This window comes from Perognathus longimembris, chromosome 19 (genome assembly GCF_023159225.1).
Source record: "Perognathus longimembris pacificus isolate PPM17 chromosome 19, ASM2315922v1, whole genome shotgun sequence".
In the NCBI taxonomy this organism is placed as follows: domain Eukaryota; kingdom Metazoa; phylum Chordata; class Mammalia; order Rodentia; family Heteromyidae; genus Perognathus; species Perognathus longimembris.
Window position 1 is genome coordinate 44,263,058 of NC_063179.1, and position 27,609 is coordinate 44,290,666.

At 43.0% G+C, this 27,609-nt stretch overlaps 1 protein-coding gene across 1 annotated transcript in view; it reads right to left on the reverse strand.

Annotated features, from left to right (window-relative positions):
* Slc30a5 (solute carrier family 30 member 5) overlaps positions 1-26,625 on the reverse strand; it is a 29,893-nt gene extending 3,268 nt beyond the window's left edge. Inside the window, exons 1-14 of the mRNA XM_048368222.1 lie at positions 26,420-26,625; positions 23,512-23,634; positions 21,409-21,475; positions 19,304-19,389; positions 16,649-16,736; positions 13,799-13,886; positions 12,704-12,780; positions 11,001-11,171; positions 9,081-9,369; positions 8,704-8,912; positions 7,652-7,809; positions 6,252-6,381; positions 2,331-2,514; positions 1,086-1,312 (exon numbers count right to left, since the gene is read on the reverse strand). Coding sequence (XP_048224179.1) covers positions 1,086-1,312; positions 2,331-2,514; positions 6,252-6,381; positions 7,652-7,809; positions 8,704-8,912; positions 9,081-9,369; positions 11,001-11,171; positions 12,704-12,780; positions 13,799-13,886; positions 16,649-16,736; positions 19,304-19,389; positions 21,409-21,475; positions 23,512-23,634; positions 26,420-26,502 — 1,980 coding nt within the window. The 5' untranslated portion in view covers positions 26,503-26,625. The remainder of the gene's footprint in view (positions 1-1,085; positions 1,313-2,330; positions 2,515-6,251; positions 6,382-7,651; positions 7,810-8,703; positions 8,913-9,080; positions 9,370-11,000; positions 11,172-12,703; positions 12,781-13,798; positions 13,887-16,648; positions 16,737-19,303; positions 19,390-21,408; positions 21,476-23,511; positions 23,635-26,419) is intronic.
* Between the last annotated feature and the right edge of the window lie 984 nt (positions 26,626-27,609).

The window sequence follows — 27,609 nt, forward strand, 5'->3', positions numbered from 1 at the left end:
TATATTAGTTTTATTTACATACTTAATCCATTAGAACTAATTTTTATATAGTATGATATAGAGACAGAGCTTGTCTTTTCCACTAAGTGGAAATGCAGTCAGGTCAAAGCTGTTTGATTAGGTCTGCCTTCATCCCCAATGACCTGAAATGCCATCTTTGCTGTCCACTGAATTCCCTAAGTTCTTTATTTAATCTGTCTGTGGACAATTACTTATTAAACATTTGATTTATGTATTCATTTTTGTATAAATGTGTATTAGTCTTGTGTTAAATGATTTACCTTTTTTGTTGTTGTTTTGTTTTCTGCCAGTCCTGGGGCTTGAACTCAGGGGCTGAGCACTGTCCCTGGCTTCTTTTTGCTCAAGGCTAGCACTCTACCACTTGAGCCACAGCGCCACTTCTGGCTGTTTTCTACATATGTGGTGCTGGGGAATTGAACCCAGGGCTTCAGGTACACGAGGCAAGCACTCTACAACTAGGTCATAATCCCAGCCTACTGTTACCTTCTTAAAGCAGGATCTAAGTAATTATAGATTATACGTTTATGTATGCTCTCTGATTTGTTCTTAAGCACTAAATAACTCTTTCAAGTAAATCCTAAATCATACTAGATTATATATCTCTGAAAACAAGAAAAAATTCCAAGGCAACAGAAAAGATTAGGACATCAATGTCTTCCCATCCAAGATAGTGTGTCTTTATTCAGTTACTGTTTTATGTTCCCTAAGTAAAATGGCATTTTTTTTTTCATTACTGCTGTGCACATTTCTCTATTTTTGGGGTGGTAGTGGTGCTTGAACAGGGGCTTGATCATAAAGCCAGGCCTATTCCTTAGCACTCTACTAACAGCTGCATTGCTAGCTTTTGGAGATACAAGTCTTATGGACTTTCCTGCCAGGGCTGGCTTTGACACAAGACCCTCCGATCTTGGCCTCCTGAGTGGCTAGGATTACAGGTATGAGTCACGCACGAACAAGCACCTGGTTTGTACATTTCTTGTAAGATCCACTCATTCAATTTTAAATGCTATTTTTAAAGAGAAAAATAGTGAAGTAATGACAAATTATAAGTAATTATAAATTACCTTTTCTAAAGCTGTATGTAGTTCTTTTTCATGTTCTGGTGGTAGTCTCAGAAGTAGAACTTGGCAGGCATCCTTAATCAGTGGGATAACACTAAGGAATATCAATACAGCAATAAAAAGAGAACAGAGGGGATCGGCAATGAACCATCCAAACTGCTCTATGAGAATTGTGGATACTATCACACCAATACTTCCAAGAGTGTCAGCCAAAACATGTAGAAATACACCTACAAGGAAGGTGAGAACATGACAAATTAGCATGCATTTAACTAGTATTGGGTGATCTATTTACAATATTGCTGGGTCCCCTCTCGGCACCACAGACCACACTCGCAGCTGGTACTACAAAATGACCAACCAACACACAATGGATTAAGTCTTTTTTTTTTTTTTTTTGCCAGTCCTGGGCCTTGGACCTCAGGGCTTGAGCACTGTCCCTGGCTTCTTTTTGCTCAAGGCTAGCACTCTGCCACCTGAGCCACAGCGCCGCTTCTGGCCGTTTTCTATATATGTGTTGCTGGGGAATCGAACCCAGGACTTCATGTATACGAGGCAAGCGCTCTACCACTAGGCCATATTCCCAGCCGCTAGATTAAGTCTTAAAGACAGTGTGAGCAGCTTAGGAAGGCTTCCTAAAGATCAAGTTCTGAACCAAGGTATTTTATTTTTTTGCTGTAACTATAATTATTTACAAATGACATTTATGAACAAATGCATTTCCTTCCTCTTTGTGGTGCTGGTGATCAAACCAGGTCATTACACATTAGGCCAGTGCTATAGACCACTGTATACATTGCTGGTTCTTCACTTTCTTTTTTTTTTTTGGTCAGTAGTGGGGCTTCAACTCAGGGCCTGGCACTGTCCTTGAGGTCTTTTTCCTCAAGGCTAGTGCTCTACCATGTAGAGGCACGGTGCCACTTTGGGTTTTCTGGTGTTTGACTGGAGATAAGTCTCAGGGATCTTCTCCCCTCCACTGGCTCTGAACTTGGACCCTCAGATTTCATCCGCCTGAGCAGCTAAGATTACAGGTGTGAACCACCAGTGCCCAACCACATTTTACTTATATAAACTTGAGTGGTTTCTTTTTTTTTGGTGCCTGACAAGTGTTTTTCTTTTAAACAGCATATGAGTTCAAATCTTTTTCTTATTTGCATGCTGTTTTTTAAAAATAAAACTGCCAGAAAGCCGAAATTAAACAAGGTATCAGTTCTGAACACATTTGAAGGGACAGTAGCAAGGACTCACCCCTCATGTTGGCATTCATGCCTCCCCCGGAGAGCCCGTGGCCGTGGCCGTGGCCATGGCCATGGTCAGCGTGGCTGTGCTCAGAGTGACAGCTTCCTTGGGAAGCTCCGTGGCTATGGCCGTGGGCGTGACTAAAGGCACAGATACCAATCAGGTTTACTATCAGTCCTCCAACCGAGACTGGCTGGCAAGAAAGGGGAAAAAGGAGGAAAGAAAACCTTTACATTTGTCATTTTAAAAGTAGACGTGTTAGTTCAGTTGTTACATGTTTTGGTTTGCAGTTTTGGGAATGTGCATAGTAAAATCTAAGAAGCACATGGATCTGGAATTACTCTAAGGGATAGAGAATCATGTGTCCTTGGCTAATGTCTTTTTAAAAAATAATTAATTAAACATTTTTTTTGACACGGTGTTGTGCAAAAGGGGTACAGTTACATAATAGGGCAGTGAGTACATTTCTTGTGATATTTTACACCCTGTTTTTCCTACCCTTCCCTAGGTCAGGCAGACATATATACAATACACAGTGTACCAAAAACATATACAGTAGCCACATGGCCTACGCCAAAGGAAATTCGCTTAGGGCTTTAAATGTAATGTCGACAATAGGGTTTGCTTATCCTTGTCTTATATGAACGTACATACATAGCTGTTGAGCTATTGTATTCCTGAGAGGTCTATTTTTGGCCTTTATATGTTGAGTAATTGTTTGGTTTTAGTTACATAATGTTGGGTGGCTGACCCAATCCTGTGGGAAATACCATTTGACAAGCAGTTTTTGGTTTCACAGACCTGGTCTCTACTGTCTCTCCATCACCCCTTCTTAACAGTCATATATCAGGGAGATCATGTCCTTTTGTTTTCTGTGTTCTAGGCTTGTCTCGCTCAACATTATTTGCTCAAGTTCTGACCATTTCCTTGCGAATACTAATATTTCACCATTCCTAATTGCTATGTAGTATTCCATTGAGTATAGGTACCATATTTTTTGGATCCATTCGTCTGTGGAGGGGCATCTGGGCTGTTTCCATATTTTGGCTATTGTGAATTGTGCAGCGATAAACATGGAAGCACAAATGTCTTTTTGATATCTTGGGACTTGCTGTTTAGGATAGATGCCTAGGAGTGGTATGGCTGGGTCATAAGGTAGGTCTATATTGAGCTTTTTGAGGAACTTCCATACTGTTCTCCAAAGTAGATGTACTAATTGCACTCCCACCAACAGTGGAGAAGGGTTCCTCTTTCCCCGCACCCCCTCCAGCATTTGTTGTTGCCTGAGTTCAGAGTATAGGCTAATGTCTTATGCACAGATACTTGATGTAAAGTTTCTCTTTGTGCCAGTATTGGGGCTTCAACTCAGGGTCTGTCCTTAGCTTTTTTAATCAAGGGTAGCATTTTCCCACTTGAGACACAATTCTACTTCTGGCTTTCTGGTTAACCACCAAGAGTCTAACAGACTTTCCTACCTGGGCTGCTTTTAAACCGTGATCCTCAGAACTCAGACTCCTGAGTAGCTAGGATTACAGGAGTGAGTCATCAGTACCCTCTAGACTGCTCACTACAGCAAATGTACCCTGTATTTGAAGCCTTGTGTGTACTGCTAGGTAAAATTTCAAGTTATGATGATGAAGATAATTTATTACCTGATGCCAGATAAAAACCTTAGTATGCCTTCATAGTAAAAAAATTCCAAAGTAAAAAGGTACAATGAAAAGGCAAATATGTAGGGCTGGGAATATGGCCTAGTGGTAAAGTGCTTGCCTCGTATACATGAAGCCCTGGGTTTGATTCCTCAGCACCACATATATAGAAAACAGCCAGAAGTGGCGCTGTGGCTTAAGTGGCAGAGTGCTAACCTTGAGCAAAAAGAAGCCAGGGACAGTGCTCAGGCCCTGAGTCCAAGCCCCAGGACTGGTTAAAAAAAAAGGGGGGGGGGCCTGGGGATATGGCCTAGTGGCAAGAGAGCTTGCCTCATATACATGAGGCCCTGGGTTCGATTCCCCAGCACCACATATATAGAAAACAGCCAGAAGTGGTGCTGTGGCTTAAGTGGCAGAGTGCTAACCTTGAGCAAAAAGAAGCCAGGGACAGTGCTCAGGCCCTGAGTCCAAGCCCCAGGACTGGCCAAAACAAACAAACAAAAAAGCAAAAAAAAAGAAAAAAGCAAATGTATAATAGCAATTTTTCAAGTTTTCCCTTTCAACCAAGTAAAGGAAACTATCTTCATCTTAGTGGTGCTACAAAAATCTCCTAAGGACCCAGAGACAAAGGATGCATGTTTTCCTTCATACAAGGAAGCCAGATTTAGTTTATAAATTTATAAATAAGCTGGGTAGTATGCAAGTATATACAAAAGTATTGACTAAAATACAGTAGATTTAAGGAGAACTCAAATAGTGTAATTCCTTAGAATGACAAAGTTGAAGTTCAGCAAAATAAACACCAAGAAACAGGTATTAGAAAGGGATGGGGTGGGAGCAAGGGGAACAGAGTAGACAGTGAAGAGGAGAAGAGGGAGAGAACGCAGTCAAGAATCAACGTGCATCCTACAAAATTAACAAGAGGGAGTTGGGGCTGGGAATGTGGCCTAATGGCAAGAGTGCTTCCCTCGTATACACGAAGCCCTGGGTTTGATTCCTCAGCACCACATAAACAGAAAATGGCCAGAAGTGGCACTGTGGCTCAAGTGGCAGAGTGCTAGCCTTGAGCAAAAAGAAGCCAGGGACAGTGCTCAGGCCCTGAGTCCAAGACCAGGACTGGCCAAAAAAACAAGCAAAAACCAAAAAACAAACAAAGAAGAGTGAGGGAAAAGGGGGGTAAGAGAGGGTTGGATGAGAATACCAAAAATGGTGACATTAACCAAGACATATTGTATTCATAGGCTGTTTTGTTAAATGGCAACCCCTTTGTGCAACTACTTAAAAGATAATTTCCAGGCCAGCCATACTACATACTGAGACCCTATCTCAAAAAACAAACAAAAAAATCAGACAAGGGTGATTGGTTTTTTGTTTTGCTTTTTTTTTTTGCCAGTCCTGGATTTGGGACTCAGGACCTGAGCACTGTTCCTGGCTTCCTTTTGCTCAAGGCTAGCACTCTAGCTCTTAAGCCACAGGGTCACTTCTGGCTTTTTCTATGTATGTGGTGCTGAGGAACTGAACCCAGGCCAGGGCTTCATGTATACGAGGCAAGCACTCTACCACTAGGCCATCTTCCCAGCTCTGGGGTGTGGTTTAAACCAATCTCAAGGCCCCCGAGTCAATACCCAGTCCAAAACACATCTTTAAAGTATAAACCAACTTGAATACAAAATAATTTGAAAAAAAACCCAAAAAACCTCAGGCTGCTATTTACTTACAGATCCAGTTTTTCCTTTAGCAAAATGTATTTGTTATATAAAAATAAAAACACTGAAATAGGGACATAATTATAAATACTTTTCTAGGTAGTAGGAGAGGTTTACTTGAGGAAATGTGTACAGCTTATTTATGCCTTCCTGTGCTTCATTTGTTTGCCAGCTTCTAAAATTATAAATTTGAGATTAAAGAGCTTGAATGAAAGCAAATATTGCTTATAAAAATCCTCCTCCTCATTGGTGGTTCATGCCTGTTGTCCTAGCTACTCAGCAGGTTGAGATCTGAGGACTGTGATTCGGAGCAGGAAAATCCGTGAAACCCTTACCTCCATTCACCTTCCCCATCCCACCCCCCACTCCCCAAATACGCCACAAGTGTAGCTGTGGCTTAAGTGGTACAGTGCCAGCCTTGATTACAAAAGCTCAGGGACAGCGCGCAGGCTCAGACTTCAAACCCTACTACAGGCGCGTGTACGTGCACAAATCTTCCTAGATCAGTAAACTACAAACAACCTCAGCATGGAAAATCTGAGCAGAAATTCAAATAGGAAGAGAAAATGACTTACTGTTAACATGTTTGTGTCTAATTCAGGAGGATCGATTAATCTAGCCACTGATTCCATAAAGACAAAAAAAGCTATTACTATTAGGAAAAGTCCATTAATAAATCCAGAGAGAATTTCTATTCGACCGTACCTAAAAACATAAAAATATATTTTAAAATAGGAAATTGACAAACATTTTAAAAGCAGAAACAACATTATTTTATAAGTGATGAAATAAGTCTCGATTTCTTTTCCAGCCAAGTCTACATTTCTGAAGTACAAAGTAAATAATAATAGAAAACTTCTAAGATTTAAAATATTATGTGAATGTTGGGAAGTTCTCGCATACGTGTATTTGTTAAGATTTTATATGCTTATATATCCCAAAGCCCTTTTTTAGTGTCAGTTTTATAAAAACGCTTTCTTAAGTTTTAGCAAAAAGTTATTTCTTCCTTAAACCCTTGATTATCAGTCCTCTGTATCTTTGCTGGAATACATTTTGCTTTTTACCAAAATTATTTGTATTTTTTGTTTGTTTTGTTTTTTGCCAGTCCTGGAGCTTAGACTCCGGGCCTGAGCACTGTCCCTGGCTTCTTTCTGCTCAAGGCTAACACTATACCTGTCTGGATATGAAATGTTCCCTCAAACACTTCCAGCCTTTTCTGTTTATGTGATGCTGGGGAATCGAACCCAAGGCTTCATGCATGCTAGGCGAGCACTGTACCACTAAGCCACATTCCCAGCTCTATTTGTATTTTTTATTCATATCTCTTTCAAAATATAATAGTTGGGAGTGAGTTGAATTTCCTAATTTAGAATAGGCCTAAATTAGAGTAAGGCACAAGTAGGTTACATCTGTAATCCTAGCTACTGAGTAGTTGAGATCTGAGGATTGAGATTTAAAGCCAGACTGGACAGGAAAAGTATGCGAGACTCATTAACCTGCAAAAAGCCAGAATGGAGCTGTGTGGCTCAGGTGGTATAGTGCTAGCATTCATCATGAAAGCTCAGAGACCGTGCCTTGGTCCTGAATTCAAGCTGTTTGGCACATGCATGCGCGCACACACATATAGAGTAGTGTGCTTTCTAAAGGAGTAAGGGTATTGGGGTTTGGTGCAAGGCCTCACGTCTGCTTGGCTTGTTGGCTCAGCTAGTGCTCTCTACATGGGCTACACCTTTAGCTCTGCGTTTTGCTGGTCATTTTGGAAAGGGTATCTCACATGGGGCTTTACTTTTTGGGTTAACATCAAACTGAAATTCTCTAGATATTAGTCTCCTGAGTAACAAGGATTATAGATATGAGCCACCAGTGCCTAGCTAAATTGGTGTATTACCTTAAAAATTGTATTGTAATATATAGAACTTGTACTCAAAAGACTTTTTTCATGGTACTGTATAACCTTGATAGTATGTATACCTACCCATAAGAGAAAATCCGAGTTGCTTTCCATCGACTCATTAAAGCAGCAAAAAGTCCCATAACCAAAGCAGAGCAGTCGAAGAGCATGTGAAATCCATCTGAGATCAGACCCAGACTATTGGTCAACACGCCATAGAATAATTCCACAAAGGTAAAAAGCTAAAAGTGTTCAAAGAAAACATGGGAGGAGTATGGTGGGAAATATGTTTCAACAGGGATTTAACAGAACTTTATCATGAGGATTTAACTTTTAATTACCCAAGCTTTCTTTGAAGTGTGATTAGACTTTGCCTCTTGAGTAAATTATCACTTATACCAGACATTTCATTTCATACAAACTGTAAGAGACTAAGCTAAATCAAATATATCCATCTTATATATTATTTAAAGATTTTACTATATGTCTAGAAATCAATAAATTCTAAAATGATAGTGGTGTTCTACATCCTCTGAGGAGAGAAAACTTCTTAAAAGTTATCTGGTTGCTTAAGTGGTGCTGTGGCTCAAATGGCAGAGTGCTAGCCTTGAGCTGAAGAGCTCAGGGACAGTGTCCAGGCCCAGAGTTCAAGCCCCATGGACTGGCCAAAAAAAAAAAAAAAAGTTACCTGGTTGCTAGTGGCTCACGCCTGTAATCCTAGCTAATCAGGAGGCTGAGATCTGAGGATCTCAGTTCAAAGACAGCCAGGGTAGGAAAGTCCATGAGACATATCCCCAATTAACCACAAAAAGCTGGAAGAAGAGCTGAAGCTTAAGTGGTAGCGTGGTAGCCTTGAGCACAAAAACTTAGGGATAGTGCCAAAGCTCAGAGATTTAAGCCCCAGGACTGGCAAACAAAGTCATTATCTTATCAATTGATACAACACAATTTAATAACTTTCAATGCCTCAAAAATTCCTTAGTGAGAATATGATCCTGTGGTCTTTCTACGACTTAAAGAAAATGTAAATTACAGCCCACGTCTATCAAAAAGTAGGAAGCACTAAGGATATACCATTCTGTCAAAATTACAATATTGAGCTTTTCAGGCATGCCATTAATATTTAAAAATCTTACCAGATTCAAGCACAGGAAATAAAAGATCTGCCTAGAGTCACTCTCCTCAAGAATTTGTTTCAGTGATTCCTTAATAAATCGAGGGATGGACTGAGAGCTATGCTGAAAAGCATCACCCATGAAGTTATAAAGAGGTGTTCCTTCAGGAGAATATCCAATAAGGGTACCTTTCTGTCCTCTCTTAGAGGGCGATGGTAAGATGTTGGCAGCTACAAAGAGAGAAAAGGAACATTGCACAGTTTTCAAAGTGTTAGTTACCAAAAACCAGCAGGGTATTTGAGCAAGCACTGACAAGTTTTCAAAATTGAGTAACTAATTTGGAGACCTGAGTGCATAAAGACAAACGGATGAAAATAAAAACAAGGGGAACTACTTACCCAAAATGAAGAACACAGCGCTCACAACCACTCCTCCAGACAGGACGTGCTCAGTGCTCGCCTCACCGGCTGCCCTGCTCACCGCCCCAAGCGGGTCTGTTATTGGATGTGTCCAAAAATTCCCCAAAAGGAGAGCACTAATAATAATGGGAAGGGAGCTATAGCAGGCGTATTTGGGAGCTTCTATTTTGACCAAGCAAATGGAATCCACATAGATGTCCAGCATCATGACAAAAAAGATAACCATTGTAAAAGGCATAATGAGAGAAAACCAAGACTCAACTTTACTCTGGAAATTAAAAAGAGAGAAGAGTAATTACTACATGAATATAAAGTTTGTATTTCACAAATACTTTTCTTAATCCTTTTATATTTAAGCAGCTATTCACATGCTTTAATATGATGTACAAAATGCTAACATTTATGGAACTGGATGTAAGGCTCAAGTAGTAGAGCATCAACTGTGAGGGAAAAGCTGAATGACAGCACCAAGCCCTGAAAGCCTGGGCACCAGCAGGTTAAAAAAAAAAAAAGTCAACAGAGAAGAGCTACAAGGTTTTTTTTTTTTCAGGCAGGAGAGAAAGTTTATTACTGAACTGCTCGCCTGTGGCCGAGATGATCCATGGCCGGAGAGAAGGGAGAGAGAGCGAGCTATAAGGTTCTGGACCATTTTCTCAGTATTCTCCAAAGTATTCCAAAAAAGGATTCAGAAGGTTTAGTACTGGAGCTTGAATGCAGGTCCTCAAAATTGCTAGGCAGGTGCCTAGCCACTTAAGCCACACCTCCAGCTCCTTCATGCATTGGTTACTTTCAAGCTAGGGTCTCCTTTTAGGCCCAGGCCAGGAACACAGCTCAGGCTGTGTTCCTCCAACCTGTGCTTCCCCTTGTCGCTGGCAGGACAGGTGTGTGTCAAATGCTTAAGCCATTGTGCTTCCCTTGTAGCTGGGATACTTGAGCTGCAGTGACCAACCCTTAGGTGAGATGGAGTCTCTAAGAAAAGGCTAGGCACTGTTGGCCCTTGCTTGGTATGCCTTATTTACTTGACTGCTAAATGTTATGGGGGCTGATAAAATAATGCTGATCAGCAGGGCTCTGATGGCTCACACGTGTAATTCTAGCTACTCAGAAATTAAGATCTAAGGATCCTAGTTCAAAGTCAGCGTAAGAAGACAAATCACAAGACTCTATTTCCAAAAAGCCTGAACCAGAGGTATGGTTCAAGTGGCAGGGGCAGCAGTTAGCAAAAACTCTGAGTGAGAACGTGAGGCCTAGAGTTTATACCTGGGTACTAGGATGAAAAACAAAACAAACTGCAAAGAAAGAATTCAAGTATAATTTAGCCACTTTCTATCTCAAATTTAAAGAAAATAATGTGCTTTTTCTTTTACCTTTGCATGTTTTTAAGTGTACATTTACTGTATACTGTGACATTTTCATACATGTAAATAATACATCTTGATCAACTTCCTCCTCTATTTCCTTTTCTTTGTAGGTTGTGGGGCTTGAACTTGGGCCTAGGCACTGTCCCTGGGCTTTTTCACTCAAGTTACTGCTCTACCACTTTGAGCCACAGTGCTACTTCCAGTTTTCTGGGGCTTAATTAATTGGAGACAAGTCTCACACAGTCTTTCCTGCTCAGGCTGGCTTTGAGCCCTGATCCTCAGATCTCATTCTCCTGAGTAGTTAGAATTATAGGCGTGAGCCACTGGTGCCTGGCTCTCTACTTTCTTCTCATCCCTCCTCCTTCTTAAAACAGTTTCAACAGGTTTTTCTGTTGTATTTCCATACATGCAGACAAACTTCTTTGACCATATTCACTCATTAACTCTCCTCCTTAGTCCTCCCACTGCTGTGATCACACTAAAATTTCTGGGCAGCACCAATTCATTTAACTCATTACCAATAAATTCCTCCTCTTACCTCCGTTGTCACAGAAAGAACAATGACCCATGGGCATAAGAGAAGCACAGAAACAAGCTGGGATAAGGCTTGAAGACGTCTGGGTCCACCCATATCTATAGAGAGCTTTTTGGAAGCTGTATGAAAACCAACTTTAAAACATAAAGCCAGTACTAGCAACAGTACTCCACCCTAGAAGTAAAAATCAGAAAAGACTCATCAGAAACCCATATAAACATATTCAGTCAATACACCCACACACACACACACACACACCCACACCCGAACTTTCAATTACTTTACTACTCAAATGGCAGGCAATATTGTAAATTACTGATAAACTAAATCCACAGTACTGAGGATTTACCTTAGGGCTCTGTGTATGCTAGGTCAGCACTCTATTTTGTAAGGATCTTACTACGTACCCTAGAGTAGCCTCAAATAGTGCTGGAATTACAGGCATGTGCCACCACTTCTGTTCCAATGCTCTTTCGTGTTCGTGTGCATGTGTTACTGGAGTTTCAACTCAGGACTTTGAACTTATAAGCAGGCACTCTACTACTTGGGCTAATAAGTCTGAGTACTAAATGTACTGTGAGTTATAGTTTCAATATCTTTTCAGAGGCTTTCTTGTAAGAGACTTAAATTGATATTGGTGTGTGTGTGTGTGTGTGTTCATGTGCAGGTGTGTTTACTGGTACTGAACTCTGGGCCTTAAGTTCTTACTAGGATTTTTTCCTCGCAGCTGGTACTTACTATTTGAGCTATTCTATCAGTTGTGAGGTTCTTTTTTTTTTTTTGGTGCTGTTCATGGGGCTTGAATTCAGGGCCTAGGCACTGTTGCCGAGTTCTTTTACACAAGGCTAGCAATCTACCACTTGAGATACAGCTCCACATTGCTGCTGCTGTTTTTTCCCAGGTAGTTTAGTGGAGGTAAGTCTCATGGACTTTCCTGCCCAGGCTGGCTTTAAATCGTGAGCCTCACTCAGAGTAGCTAGGATTACAGAGGTGAGCCACCAGTGCCTGGCTCATTTCTGGCTTTTTGCTGGATAACTGCGGCTAAGAGTCCTGTGGCATGTCGTCAAAGGGCAATCCCCAGGTACCAGCCTCCTAAGTGGCCAGGGCTGGCTATCGGCATGAGCCACAGGGCTAGTGTTTTTGGTTGCAAGCACTTTACTTGCACCCACATATTAAGTAAAGGTAAGATAAAAGCGAGGAACCCCCAGCCTCTACTCTGCATCTGTCTTTGATCTGGGCTATTCTCTCCTACAGTTATTTGCAGTCACTTTGGGTTCTAGGAAGGACAGAACTTGTTGATACCATGCTTACGAAGAAGGCTGGAGGCACTTGCCTTAATGGAGGAGGACAGCCTAAAAGCTCAGAACAGACCACCAGGCTTGTTTCTCACTCCCAGAACTGAAATACTGGTCAAGGAGGCACTGCCTGTGACTGTTCACAGATAACACACGGCTCCTGCCCCCTCCACAGCTCCACCCACAGCTCACGTGTGCACCCACAAAGGAGATGGCTCCAGACGTACTCACGTGTTTGCTCCCCAAGGTGGACACATGCCACCTAATAAATGTCTCCGTCCTTTACCATGCACATGCAGTGTACAGGACTGAGAGGCTGCACCGACATGGAACTGATGGGAGTTTAGGCCTAGAATCTAAAACTCCAGTACTGTTTGATCATATTAACAACAAAGAAATAAATGAACATACCTTATGATCTGCCACCCCTAAGAAGGCAATAGCTGTGTACAGCATGTGAGTTAGAGCACTGTCATGATGTCCTTCAGCTAAGGGAGTTGGAATAAAGGAAAACATTGCAAATATCAACTCTTTAGGATCTCAAGTCCTCATAAAGTTTGTTCTCTTTTGCCAGTCCTGGGACTTGAACTCAGGGCCTGAGCACTGTTCCTGGCTTCATTTTGCTCAAGGCTAGCACTCTGCCACTTGAGCCACAGCACCACTTCTGGCTTTTTCTATCTATGTGGTGCTGAGGAATTGAACCCAGGGCTTCATGTATATGAGGCGAGCACTCTACCACTTAGACCACATTCCTAGCCCCTCATAACAGTTTAGATACCTTATTTTGGTTTAATTATAGACAGTCTAGACTGAGTACCTCAAATCTGACTGCTGTCAATAAGATATTTCTCTCTCCTTTTTTTTTCCCCTTGCAATTTCTGGGGCTTGAACTCAGGGCTTGGGCACTGTCCCTGAGCTTCTTTACTCAAGGCTAGTGCTGTACCACTTTGCGCCACAGCTCCATTACCAGTTTTCTGGTTGTTAGTTGAAGATAAAGAGTCTTATAGACTTTCTACCTGGGCTGGTTCTGAACCTCGATCCTCAGATCTCAGCTTCCTGAGTAGCTAGGATTATAGGTGTGAGCCACCGGCGCGTGGCACAGGACACTAAATTTTGATACTATAGAATATTTAACTTAGGATGAATCCGTTCATCATTTGAATACTGATTTAACATTGAATAATATTTGTCTACATTTCTATGAATTCACTTATGATTGATGTTTACTTTATCTTTTTCCCCATTCTACCATTCTATTTTTTTTTTCTTTTTTACCAGTCCTGGGGCTTGCACTCAGGGCCTGGTCACTGTCCCTGGCTTCTTTTTGCTCAAGGCTAGCACTCTGCCACTCGAGTCACAGCACCACTACTGGCCTTTTCTATATATGTGGCGCTGAGGAATCGAACCCAGGGCCTCATGTATAGAAGGCAAGTACTCTACCATTAGGCCATACTCCCAGCCCTCTATTTTTCTTAAGATTTTAATAACTTTATTGTAAAAGGATACGATGTTCAGCCATTTTAGCCATGAGATCATCATTGTCAAAAAGTAATAAACAGATCACAGCAATAATGAAAAAAGCAGCCCCTCTTGTCTGAAAATGAAGAAGGAAAAACCCAATGGTTTCTTTGAGGGTAATTTTTATCTTGGTAAGTACACAAATGCTAAAGTAAACCATTAAAAAATAAACAGCAAAATATAATACGTGACATTAAGATCTTATGTAAGCTTACTGTAGTAACAGTGCATTATAAAAGTGATTCAACAAATTTTGCAGAATATTTAAAGACATACAGTAATGACAACTTCAGTCCCTTTCTTGCTAACTTGACTAGACATGTTAATATGAACTGTTAATGTTTCCAGAATGAATCTTTTGAATTTTATAAGGTTTAAGACTGAGCACGATATAAAGGAAAACTTTTTGGCAATATATTCATTTCTGCTTTTCTTTTTGGCAGTTGTGAAGCTTGAACTGGACACTCTCCCTGAGTTTTTTACTCAAGGCTAGCATTCTACCACTTTGAGCCCAAGTGCTATTCCTGATTTTCTGGTAACTAATTAGAGATAAAGAGTCTCAAGGACCTTCCTGCCTGGGCTGGCTTCAAACCACGATCCTCACATCTCAGCCTCCTGAGTAGCCAGGATGACAGGTGTGAGCCACTGACACCCAGTTTGTCTACTCTTTATCTTGGTTACTGTGGTAATTACAAAGTCTATACATACATACATACACATACATATAAGTGCACATACATATGTATACACACATATATATATCTTGAAAAAAGTCTTAGATGTAATAATTATACCAATGTCAACCTCCTGGTTTTTGTTTTGTTTTTTTGCCAGTCCTAGGGCTTGGACTCAGGGCCTGAGCACTGTCCCTGGCTTCTTTTTGCTCAAGGCTAGCACTCTACCTTTTGAGCCACAGCAACACTTCTGGCTTTTTCTGTTTATGTGGTGCTGAGGAATGGAACCCAGAGCTTTGTGCATGCAAACCAAGCGCACTACCGCTAGGCTACCTTCCCAGCCCCTTCAACCTCCTGTTGGATGTTCTGTTTTGCTGGCAATGGGGCTTGCTTAGCTTGCTTGCTTGCTCAGGTGGCACTCTACTACTTGAGCCACACTTCTAGCCTGGCTTTTTGTTTGTAATTTGATTTCAGTCCAGGGGATTAAACCCAGGGCCTTGGGAATAAATGTTCTAGAATTGAGCTATATGACTAATCCTTTTTGGTTATTTAAAAAAAATTATCCTTATGGGGCTGGGAATGTGACTTAGTGGTAGAGTGCTTGCGTAGCATGCATGAAGCCCTGGGTTCGATTCCTTAGCACCACCTACACAGAAAAAGCCAGAAGAGGCGCTGTGGCTCAAGGGGCAGGCCTTGAACACAAAGAAGCTGAAGGACAGCACCCCCGGCCCTGAGTTCAAGCCCCAGGACTGGCAAAACAAGAAATTTGCGTAGGTGTACTTGGTGGTTTCAATTCCATGCACTAATTTAGGAGCACAATGCATCTTGGTCAATGTTCCCTCTCCCACCTCTCTGCCTTGCTGGCTATTTTGAAAGTGGAGTCTCAAGGAATTTTCTGCCTAGGCTGGCCTTCAACTTGGAGTCTCTGGCTCTCAGCCTCCCGAGTAATATATAATTACAGGTCTGACATAATGATGCCCAGCTCAATATCCTGGTAGCATATTCTTGCTGGGTAAGAAGTTGTCTTTGGAAGAAGTGGAATGCAAGGCACATTTCTGTACTATTTTTGCAATTTCCTATGATTCTATAATCATTTGAATTGAAAAGTAAAGAATAAGAAAAATGTTCAGTGAGGAGCAGCTGGACACATTTCTTCCCTCACAGGTTACTACTGGTCTACTTGCAGAGCCAGATATTATAATTGCATAAAAAAATTAAGATTAGCCAGACAACAGTGGCTCATGCATGCCTGTAATCCTAGCTACTCAGGAGGACAGTAACTGAGGATCATGGTTTAAAGCCAGTCAGGGTAGAAAAGTCTGAGAAACTCTTATCTCTAAGTAGCAAAAAGCTGGACGTGGAGCTGTGGTTCAAATGATAGAGGGCTAGCCTTGAGCACAAAAGCTCAGAGACTGCATCTAGGTCCTCAGTTCAAGCCCCAGAACTAGCACATATACACAAAAGATTTATTTTGAAGATATTAGAAAAGTGATTTTGAGAGAAAAATGTCACTTTCACAAAAACCTACTATCATCTTTGTGTGTGTTCCAGTCCCAGGGCTTGAACTCAGGGCCGGAGGTGCTGTCCCTGACTTCTTCTTGTTCAAGGCTAGTAGTGCTCTACCACTTGAGCCACATCTCACTTTTGGCTTTCACGGTAGTTCATTCAGTAGAGATCAAGTGTCATGGTCTTTCCTGCTTGGACTGGCTTCAAACCCAGATCCTCCTATCTCGGCCTCCTGAGTAGCTAGGATTAGAAGTGTGAGCCACTAGTGCCCAGACTACTCACTGTATTCTTATAAATGGTAAAAGATACATTTTAAGCTAGTAACACGTCATTAAAGCATATAATACTGGCTCCTCAGAAGGCTGATATCTTGAGGACTGTGGTTCAAACCTGACATGGGCAGAAATGTCCATGAGCCCCTTATCTCCAAGTAATCAGCAAAAGATGGCAGTGGAAGTGTGGCTCAAGTGCTAGTTATCAGCCTTGACCAAAAAACTCCAAGCAAGGGCATGAGGCTCTGAGTTCCAGCCTGTGCACTGTTGCACATACACATGTGTGCATGCACATGTACACACACGAGATACATTTTACTTTCTGATTTGGATAGCACTCTACACCTATACTATGCATTTATAAATAACAGAGCGGAGGCTCCTACCTTTGCGGGTCCTCCTCCAGAATTAGTGAACAAGACACTGAGCAGGGAGATGACGATGACATCACTGTGCTCAAATAGCAGCAACGTCCTAGGAAAACAAAATGCCATTCTTCAGTTACATCTGCTCTTAATCAGGAGGCAGGAATTCAACTACAATAAGAGAAAGAACACAAGCATTTCCTTTCATTTCAGAAAAGTATGAAAAAATAATACAACTGCTTTAGAAAATACTTTGGTATTATACATATATCCAACATTACTACTCTGAGGATTATATCATCCTTGTACGAATTTTTTTTAATACTGAGAACGTTGCTCATGCTAGCATTGATCGTAGTACACCCAAACTGGAAACAACTTACATATTCACTAGTAAAGAGAACATGTACATTTCTATTCAATGGACTATTATACAGCAGTAAGAATAAAAGGCACATATGAAAAAATATTGAAGTATGCACTTAAAAAAATGACTTTTTGAGACAAAAGTCTTTATTATGTTGCCCAGGCTGGCCTCAAACTTCTGGATTCAAGGAATCCTCTTGCCTCAGTTTCCCAAATAAGTGTGCACCACCACTCCCAACTCTCAAGTGGCCACTTTAAAGATGAATTTTAAAAGAAGGTGAATTTTAAGGTATATGAATTTTATTTTTATAAAGCTATAAAAATAAGTGTAACATACACCAAATATGTAAATTTCAAATATAACTGAACAGAAAAAGGTTACATAAAAAGACATATAATTTAATCCTAATTAAAGTAAAACACTATGAATTAACACCAAAGGAAAAAAAGAGCTAGGGAGACTAAGGTTGGGAAGATCAAAGTTTGACTGGCTGGGGCAAACCATTCTGGTGTGCATTTGTCATCCTGCTACAGTGGGAAGTTTAAGTAGGTGGATGATGGTCCACTCCAGCAATGGCAAAAAGACCCTATCTAAAAAATAAAACAAAAAGAACTGTAGGTATGGCTCGAGTAGAAGAACACTTGCCTAATAAGCCCAGAGTTCTTGATTTCAAACCACAGTATTATACCAAGAAAGAAAGGGTGAACAAAGAATAGAAATGTTAACTCTAAAGAAATCCAAGAAAAGAAAAACAAGATTTAAGATGCTGGTTATATCCAAAGACCAAGAGACATTAATCAGTAGAGGTACACAACACTTCAAAGGTAGTGGTGGGGTTTCATTGGAGGGAGTAGGGGACATAAAGGCTGAGTGTTGCATACATAGATGGTCATTTTCCTTCTTCATCTTTTCTCTTGGCTTTAGGGGATTATTATTATTTTAAATGTGTATATGTGTATGCTGGTCCTGGGCTTGAACTCCGGGCCTGGGAGCTGTTCCTGAGCCTTTTTCTCAAGGCTAGTGCTCAATCACTTGAGCTCAACTTCTGGCTTTTTGAGTAGTTAATCAGAGATAAGAATTTCCAGGGCTGGGAATATGGCCTAGTGGCACGAGTTGGGACAGTGCTAGCCTTGAGCAAAAAGAAGCCAGGGACAGTGCTCAGGCCCTGAGTTCAAGCCCCAGGACGGGCAAAAACCAAAATAAGACAAAAAAGTATATTAGTTATTCAGAGGAATTTTATCTTTGGACTCTTCCCCTAAATATACCATCCTTTCATCAGTTTGTTTGTATATAAATACACTGAAACCTGCTAGGTCTGCCTTTGAATATGATCCTTTGAGTAGCTATTACAGGAATGAGCTGCCAGCTTTTTGTTTGTTTGTTTTAGAGACAGGCTCTTATTTTTTTATTTTTTTTTTTGCCAGTCCTGGGGCTTGGACTCAGGGCCTGAGCACTGTCCCTGGCTTCTTTTTGCTCAAGGCTAGCACTCTGCCACTTGAGCCACAGCGCCACTTCTGGCCATTTTCTATATATGTGGTGCTGAGAAATTGAACCCAGGGCTTCCTGTGGCGCTCTTGCCACTAGGCCATATCCCCAGCCCTGTTTTTTTTTTTTTTTTAATTAAATTTCATTTATTTATTGCCAGTCCCTGGGCCTGACCTCAGGGGAGTCTGGGCACTGTCAATGAGCTGCTTTTGCTCAAGGCTAGCCACTTGAGCCACAGCGCCACTTCCAGCTTATTCTGTGTATGTGGTGCTGAGGAATCGAACCCAGGGCTTCGCGTATGCTAGGCAAGCACTCTACCATTAAGCCACATTCTGAGTCATGACATTTTTAAAAAAATCATGGTAAAAATTTTATTAAGGGCTATGAAAGTGGTAGCCTGAGCCACAGGCTTGAGCCCTAGCCTTGAGTAAAAGCACTCAGAGACAGTGTCCAGGCACCCCTGAGTTCATCAAGCCCAAGGACCGGCAAAAACCAAACCAAAACAAAAACCCCAAACAAAAAAATTTTGGGGGGGAAAAAAATGAGTTTTGGAGTAAAATGTGATGCGTCATAAGCTAATAATTAATGTTGTTCACCAAAGAATTAGTTGACACACTTAACTGGCTCTTCTTTCTCACGTCTTCCTCCCCTGCCACCTCCTACATTCCCACCTCCCTGCTGTCTGCCCATTTCAGATGAAATCTAGCTAATGTCACAGACATGGTAGAAGCTTTGTATAAATAGTTGACAGATTATTAGAAACGGAAATGAATCACCAAAATAAAGAAATTAAGCTCATGTTCAACATGTGTATTTTTATTTACCTTAGTGGTCCACAGAGAGTAAGGCCAAAAAACCACAAGAGTGAAATGATACAGCCAGCAACAGCATGTTTAAATATTTTGATCCACTGTTAAATAGAAACAAAAGTGAGAAATTTCAGTCATGTTTTGCTATGAAAATAATGAACCTTTTAAAGGCTAAATAAATTCAAATAGGTTTTGGGGCTTGAACTCAGGGCCTGGGTGCTGTCCTGGAGCATTCTCTTAAGGGTGGCACTCTACCATTTGAGCCACAGCTCCACCTCTAGTTTTCTGTTGGTTAGTTGGAGGTAAGAGTCTCACAGACTTCCTACGTGGGTTAGTTTTGAACTTTGATCCTCACATCTCAACCTCCTGAGTAACTAAGGATTATAGGTGTGAGTCACAGGGGCTGGGCAAATTTATATATTTTAAAAAGACCCCTTGACTAACTCTACATTTGTTAGGCAGTAATTGATCTTTTACTTCCTAAAAATACTTAATGATTTAGAATTTCAATTCTTTTCCATCAGGAGTTTTAATACTTTCATTACTTATTTAGAGAACGTTCTTGGTGGGGCTGGGAATGTGGCTTAGCGGGAGAGTGCTTGCCTAGCATGCATGAAGCCCTGGGCTTAAGTCCTCAGTATCACATATATAGAAAAAGCTGGAAGTGGTGCTGTGGCTCAAGAGATAGAGTGATAGCCTTGAGTAGAAAGCCCCAGGACTGGCAAAAAAAAAAAAAAAAAAAAAAAAAAAAAAAAGGTTCTGGTCTCTAAAACAAAAACCAAAAAAAAAATCATGGTACAGGATTATTTGTGGCATAATGTAACAGACAGTGAAGCACACACGTCAGGATGAGAAGGTTCTGCAGAAAGGAGGGCATTTCTGGTATGAAATGAGTGACGTGTTGTTCCCTAGGACAGCCGGCAGGCTCACTACAGACCTACCAGGTACTCTTCTGGTAACTTTACGTATGTAAAGTCACCTATTTCCCACAGCTCTACTTGAAAAGGTCTTATTTCCACTTTATAGGTGAGCAAATTAAGGCAACAGAAGTAAGAAACTTGCACAAACTATGAATTTTTAAGTAGGACTGTCAGAACATGAATATGTCTGATTCTAGTAACCTCACTTCCAAACCCTGTACTTTACCAACCTCCCAGTGAGGTTCTAGGTTCTAGGGCACGCCTCAAGTCTTTTTCCTTCTTCTTTTTGGCCAGTCTTGGGGCTTGAATTCAGGGCCTGAGCACTGCCCCTGAGCTGTCTTTGTTCAAGGCTAGCACTCTACCACTTGAGCCACAGCACCATTTCTGGTTTTTTGTTTATGTGGCGCTGAGGAGTTGAATCCAGGGCTTCATGCATGATAGGCAAGCACTCTACTGCTAAGCCCCATGCCTCAGGTCTTACAGGTTTATCTTTCTGAATAAGGCCTCTTTATTATAGTACATGCTTTAAAGTTTTTCTAGCCAGTTGAAATCCCTTTGTATAACTATTTAATGATATTGAAATAGATTAAAAAAAAAAGTTTATTCTTTGTCCCCCCCGCCCCCCGCCAGTCCCGGAGCTTGGGCACTGTCCCTGAGCCTCTTTGTGCTCAAAGCTAGTGCTCTACTTCTTGAGTCACAGCACCACTTAACAGTTTTTTCTGAGAATTTATAGGAGATAAGAGTCTCATGGACTTTCTTCCCTGGGCTGGTTTTGAACTGTGATCCGTAGATCTCAGTCTCTGGAATAGCTAGGATTACAGGCGTAAGACACTGGTGCCTGGCTTAAAATTTTCTATTTTTGTCTGTTGGGGTATGTGTGTGTATGTACGCTAGGCCTGGGGCTTGAACTCCTTTCTTTTTTTTGTCTGTTCCAGTGATCAAACCCAGAGCGATGCAGTTGCTAGGCAACCCCTTTAACAATGAGCTACATCCTAGTCCCCTCTTCCCGATTTTAGATACTTCCTTATCTTGGGATTTTTTTTTTTCCAGCTTATTCTTGAAGCCTCAATTCTGGTAAGATAAGTCAAAAGCAAGGTAACTGAAAATATTCTACTTTAACTCTGATGGAAAAATGGTGCTGTATTTCTGGCCCACTGAATGGGAAGTGGCTAGGAATAAATGATTCTGTAAATACCTCACCTGGTGTTTATTAACAGTTTTTCCAGAAGAAAATGGTTTTTGAAACAAAACCATAAAAAATGCAGTCCTGAAATATTGAAAGAGTAGCATATTAATATTAACCAACATTACACCCAAAATATAGTTTTAAGTAATGACATTTATTATAAACAAACAAATTAGAGAAGTGGAGAGAAGCAAGGAGCAAGCGGCTCTACCTGTAATTCTACCAGCTTAGGAAGCTGAGATCTGAAGGATCATAGTTTAAAGCCAGCACAGAGAAGTCAAGTCTGCAAGACTTCGTTTGAGAAAAAAAAAAAAGAGCTGGAGGTGCTGCCCAAATGGTAGAGCACCAGCTGAGCAAGCAAGCTGAGCGAGGCCAAGTTCAAATCCTAGTACAAAAAAGAAATGCTAAAGAATGACACTTATAGAAGAGGCTTGCATGGCAATAATTTATTAACTTTACTCTTCTGTCTTCAGTTTGCAAGCCACAATGGGAAAGGAATCTTAGTATTTGATTTACTTTTTAAAGCAAGGTCTGGCTATACAACCCAGATTAGCCTCGAGTTCTTGATCATCCTGACTCAGTTTTCCCAGTGCTGGGATTATAGTTGTGTGCCAAATCCCCCCAACTCTGAGTTTTTTTAAAATACCCTTTAAACACCAAAGGAAACAATGATTTTCTCTAAAATTCAGTAACTGAATTCTGCAACAATATAACAGAAGTGAAATACTAGACATATGTCCCTATTGTTTACATTGTTGAAAGTTATATAATAAAAACTGATGCTTAAAATTTCCCACTTGCTAATCTCTTTCAAAAATTACATTCCTAAGAATCTTTATAGTTGTTTTTTTTTTTAATAGGCCTGAGACTGGGACTCAAATTCAGTAGTTCTGCTTTTGCTCACTGGCTAGCCCTCTACCAACTGAGCTATGTCTCCAACACCAAAAGGTTGGGTCTTCTGTTTTTTTCTTTTGCCAGTTCTGGGGCTTAAACTCAGGGCCTGAGCACTATCCTTGAGCTTCTTTTTGCTCAAGGCTAACGCTCTACCACTTGAGGAATTGAACCCAGGGCTTTGTGCATGCTAGGCAAGTACTGCACTCTACCACTAAGCCACATTCCTAGCCCCAGGGGTGGTTCTTTTTAAAGGCATTACTAATTTTAAGGTCCAGAAATCTATTAGGAAGAATTTCTTGCTACATCGTTTGTATGGTATAAGGACTCTGTATTACAAATGGATCATGCAGGAAAACCCAGCCTAGGATGGTTAATCCAGAAAATAAGGAACATATGTGTTAAGACAAGCCTCAGACATCTCTTTATTCTTGACTGAAGACTGGGCTATATTACTGGGAGTGTCTGAGAATCTTTACGCAAGATCTTTCCCAAGATCTTTGCAAGTCAAAATCATTTTTATAAAAATACCATATTATCTACCCTTTTTTTTTTTTTTTTTGTTGGTCATGGGGCTTGAACTCTGGGCCTGGGCATTGTCCCTGTGCTCTTCAGCTTAACCACTTGAGCCACAGCACCACTTCCAGTTTTCTGGTGGTTAATTGAAGAGTCTCACGACTTTCCTGGCCAGGCTGGCTTTGAACCACCTTTGAGCTGAGATTCTCAGATCTTAGTCTCCTGAGTAGCTAGGATTGCAGGTGTGAGCTACCAGTGTCCAGATCTACCTTTTATTTACTCTCTGCCACATTATCTTGCTCTCTCTAAAGTGTACAGTGGTGTTTTTGAAATGAGATATTTCCTATTATAGATGATAATGCGATACTGCAACAGACTGAATGCTAAAGCAGACATGACAATTCAGCTGCTCCTTATCAACACAAATCTAGAGTCTATGTAGCTCAAGTTTGTGTTGAACGATTGTAGGCTTATAGTGTTAAAATTTTATAGGTAGGTCCCATCATGCCTGACTACAAGTCCCTTTTCTTTTCGGTCTCTTTGTAGCTCTAACCTTAGGTATACTTCCAATAAAAAAATAAAATTCCAAAAACAAACCCCAACAAACTTGTAAGGAAGAATTGAACAAATACGCTCTATATATAGTTTTCCAAAGATACTCAGTTAAAACAGAATTGTCAATTTTAAAAAAGACCCCCCCCCAAACTTACCCAAGTTTTAATATAAAAATGAACTGAACAATGTGAACAACTTTGAGGAGATCGTAGGATTCGAAAAGTCCCACGGCTTTCAAAACTTTAGTGAAACACAGTAACAGAATATATTTTGTTAATCTGAAAAATAAGAGCAGAAACAACATTTAGTATCATTGGAATGACAAGGAACTGGGTACTTTTATTTATTTTACTTTTACTGGTATTGGGTTTTAATTCAGGGCCTAGGTGCTGGCTGTCCTTTGGCATGTTCACTCAAGGTGCTTGGGTTTGTTTGGAAACTTAAGGCTGGGCTTTGAAGTCCCAATGCACAGAATCTTATTTCCAACTAACCAGCAAAAAGCCAGAAGTGCAGCTGTGGTTCAAGTAGTAGCGCACCAGCCTAATACTTGGAAAAAGCTAAGGGACAATGCCTACATGCTGAGTTTAGTTCTCATGTGGCAAACAAATGTTTCGAATGAACCATTTCTAATTCTCTCCTCACAGGTAACCAATTGGTATATCCTTTCAAATCCTTACCTATGTATGTACACATACACTATACTTATTCACCCATTTGAAATTCCATACTGACTTTGGTATTATTATTATGCAACTTTCCACCTAATGTACACTACTGATCTTTTGTTAACCACTAATAAATCAGGGAAATTATTCCAATATTTTAGATAAAAGCTGGAGTCTTTGATGTTTAAAAATTTAAAACTTATTGTATGATGTACAGAGGGGTTACAGTTACTTAAGTCAATAGTACATTTGTCTTTAGATAATGTCACCTCTTCCATTCATTCATTCATTTATTTATTTATGCATGCCAGTCCTGGGCCTTGGACTCAGGGCCTGAGCACCATCCCTGGCTTCTTCCTGCTCAAGGCTAGCACTCTGCCACCTGAGCCACAGCGCCCCTTCTGGCCATTTTCTTCTGGCCATATATGTGGTGCTGGGGAATTGAACTGAGAGCTTCATGTGTAGGAGGCAAGCGCTCTTGCCACTAGGCCATATTCCCAGCCCCCATTTTTTTATTTTTAATGAAGTCTTCTGGTTGGAGTAAAGATGAAACATTAACACCTAAGGCACTTTTTATATGATAAGCACACATTCCTAGTTCATGTTGAGGCTCTTAGCAGCTTCATTACTTAAGGGTGAAGATGAGTCAAAGGAGGCTTTTAAATCAGGCCAGTAAGCCCTTGAGGCATGGGGGTCCCCTCTTCCCAACTCTTTTTGTGTGAAGAGAAAATTCTCTGCTGCTCTAAATCTGGAATTATGGAAAGTTGGATTCCGTTTTTATGTGCTAATCCCTCTCCCCCTCCTCCACTTCATGACAATACTGAGACTTGAAGGGTCTGGGATTTTGTTGGTTAAGTGGAAAAATGTCTCATGAACGTCCCTTCCCAGGATGGTTTTGAATAGCAATCCTCACATCTCAGGCTTCTGTATAGCTAGGATTACAGATACTTGAGCTGTGCTCAACTGTGAGCTATATATATGATTTATTTATTTTTTTGGCCAGTCCTGGGGCATGGACTGTCCCTGGCTTCTTTTTGCTCAAGGCTAGCACTCTGCCACTTGAGCCACAGCGGCACTTCTGGCCGTTTTCTGTTTATGTGGTGCTGGGGAATCGAACCCAGGGCCTCATGTATAGGAGGCAAGCAGTCTTGCCACTAGGCCATATCCCCAGCTCCCTCAACCGTGAGCTTTTTGTAAGCTCATAGTTCTCTGGATATATAATAATTTAAAAACAAAACAACAAAAAGCTGAGCTCTAGGGCTGGGAATGTGGCTTGGTGGCAGAGTGCTTGCCTAGCATGCACCAAGCCCTGCGTCTGATTCCTCAGCACCATATAAGCAGAAAAAGCTGAAGTGGTGCTGTGGCTCAGGTGGCAGAATGCTAGCCTTGACCAAAAAGAAGCCAGGGACAGTGCTCAGAACCTGAATCCAAAACCTGGGATTGGCCAAAAAAAAAGAAAAAAAGAAAAAAAAGCTGAGCTCTGGTGTCTCATGCCTATGGCAGCTAGCTACTCGAGAGGCTGAGAATCATGGTTTGAAGCCGGCCCAAGCAGGAAGACCCATGAAACTCTTCATCTCCAATGAAGCAGCAAAAACCTGCAAGTGAAGCTGTGGTTCAAATGGTACAGTGCCAGCTTTGAGCGCAAAGGCTGGGGGGTGGGGGTGGGCCGGCACGAGGAAGGGGTGTAATTCAAGTTCTATTCCTTTAATAAAGCGTCTGGAGAAGGAAGCAAGAAGGCGCTGCAGCACACGGGTTCTGGAAAACATTCGGCTTCTCGGCTCCCTTAGGAGTTGGATGTGTGCAGATCGCTGCCGGGGGGGTACCCCGGGCCGACGGGTCGCCAGGCTCACCTTCCCGAGGCCTCGCCCCCGAGCGCAAGCGCCGTCGCGTGACTCACACCCCGCAGAGACAGCGGGTGTACCGAGACTCGGTCAAGGGTCGGCACAGTCGCCGCCTCCCCGCCCGCCCCCCGCTGATTGTATAAACCCCGCTAACGACGCCCGAGACGGGGCGGAACGACGTGCGTGGGTGTGTGTGTGTGTGTGTACGGGTGTGTGTGTTTACTGTCACTGCCTAAGAACCCAGACCCCGCGCTACAGGCCCCGCCAGCGGCGCGGTCCCGGGCAGCCCCGTCGGGTGGGGCTTCGGGCCGTCCGCCGCCCGGCCGTCGGGGCGGGGGGGGTCTCCCGGTGCCCGTGGCCGCCGCGGGTCCGCAACGGACGGAAAGACGGCCCCACGGGACGCGCGCGCGGCGGGGCCGTTCCCGCGCACGCGCATGCGCACTCGCTCCCGGGACCCGCTAGGAAGCCCGGCGCCCCGAGTGCAGGTCTGGCCTTCCCTCCTTCCCTCCCTCCCCCCCCCCGGCCCCGGTCCCCCCCGCGGCTCCCCGGCGGCTTACCGGGCGTTGGGCACGTCCACCGGCCCGAGGCCGCCGCCGCCGCCGGGCCCGGCCAGCGCGTCCCCGCCGTATCTCTCCGCCATGCCGGGGCTCAGGAGCCGCCGCCGCCGCGGGGTCTCCTCATGTCTGGCTGCGGCCGGGGAGCCGCGGGGCGGGCGCGTCACTCCCTCCCTCCCCCGCCGCCCATGGCTCCGGCTCCGGCTCCGGCTCCGGCTGGAACGCGCGCCCCAGGCCCACCCAGGCCGCCGCCGCCGACAGGTCCGGCGCCGCGGGGCGCACCGGCGAGGACGCAGCCCGGCCACGTCATCAGGCTCGGCGGCCCTCACTTCCGGGGGAGGGCCCAACGCGGCCCCGGCGCACGCGCCCCGGCTCCCCCCCCCCGCGGGCCCCGCCCACTTCCGGTCCCTGCGGGCCCCGGCGGCGGGGGCGCCTACCTGTCCCCACACTGCCGCCTAGGGGCCGTCCTAGGGTTGCACAAGAGATTGGCTGCGTAGGGCCCGAGGCTCATCTTCTGCCTTAGGAAGTTGTGAGTGTGAGTGTGTGTGAGTGTGTCCTTTGTGGCTCCATGTGAGGTGACGCTGATCGGCATGGCCGGGGGCCGAGACTCCTGACTCCCCCCAGGCCCGTCTTGCTGCCCGCCCCTTGTTAGTCTACTGTTACCCATGTTAGGATACATTCCACTTTGCCAGAGACCATGAAGAACGGAGGAAAGGTTCACTGCCAGCCAAGGGAAGGCCGGTGAGGAGGAGTGCGGTCCGTCGAGTGTCGGGGTGACCTTTATCACCTAGGAGGTCTTGGAGGCGGGGACCTCGGTGTGGCTGCGGGGACCAGAGGCTTCACCGTGGCGGGGCTGGGAGTAGATAAGGGGCCTGCAGCTGCCCAGGCCGGGAGGTCACACTCCGAGGGGATCTCACTGTGGCCTTACATGATTGCAATGGCCCCAGAGCGGCGCCCTCTCGAGGCAGAGGGGGTGGAGGCTGGGGGTGCTAGGCCGTGGGGGAGGAGGCTCCGGGCTTACACTACTTGTTGATCACCAATAAATACATTCATTGCATGTGAATTCTAAACCAATCTCTTTTCCTGGGGAATCTAGCCGAGACAGACCTGCGTTCTCCCCGAGAGCTTCACAAGCAGGAGGAGCCTTCGGAGGCCCTGGGCTTTGGTTCTACTGCAACACCTGGGTCAGATTG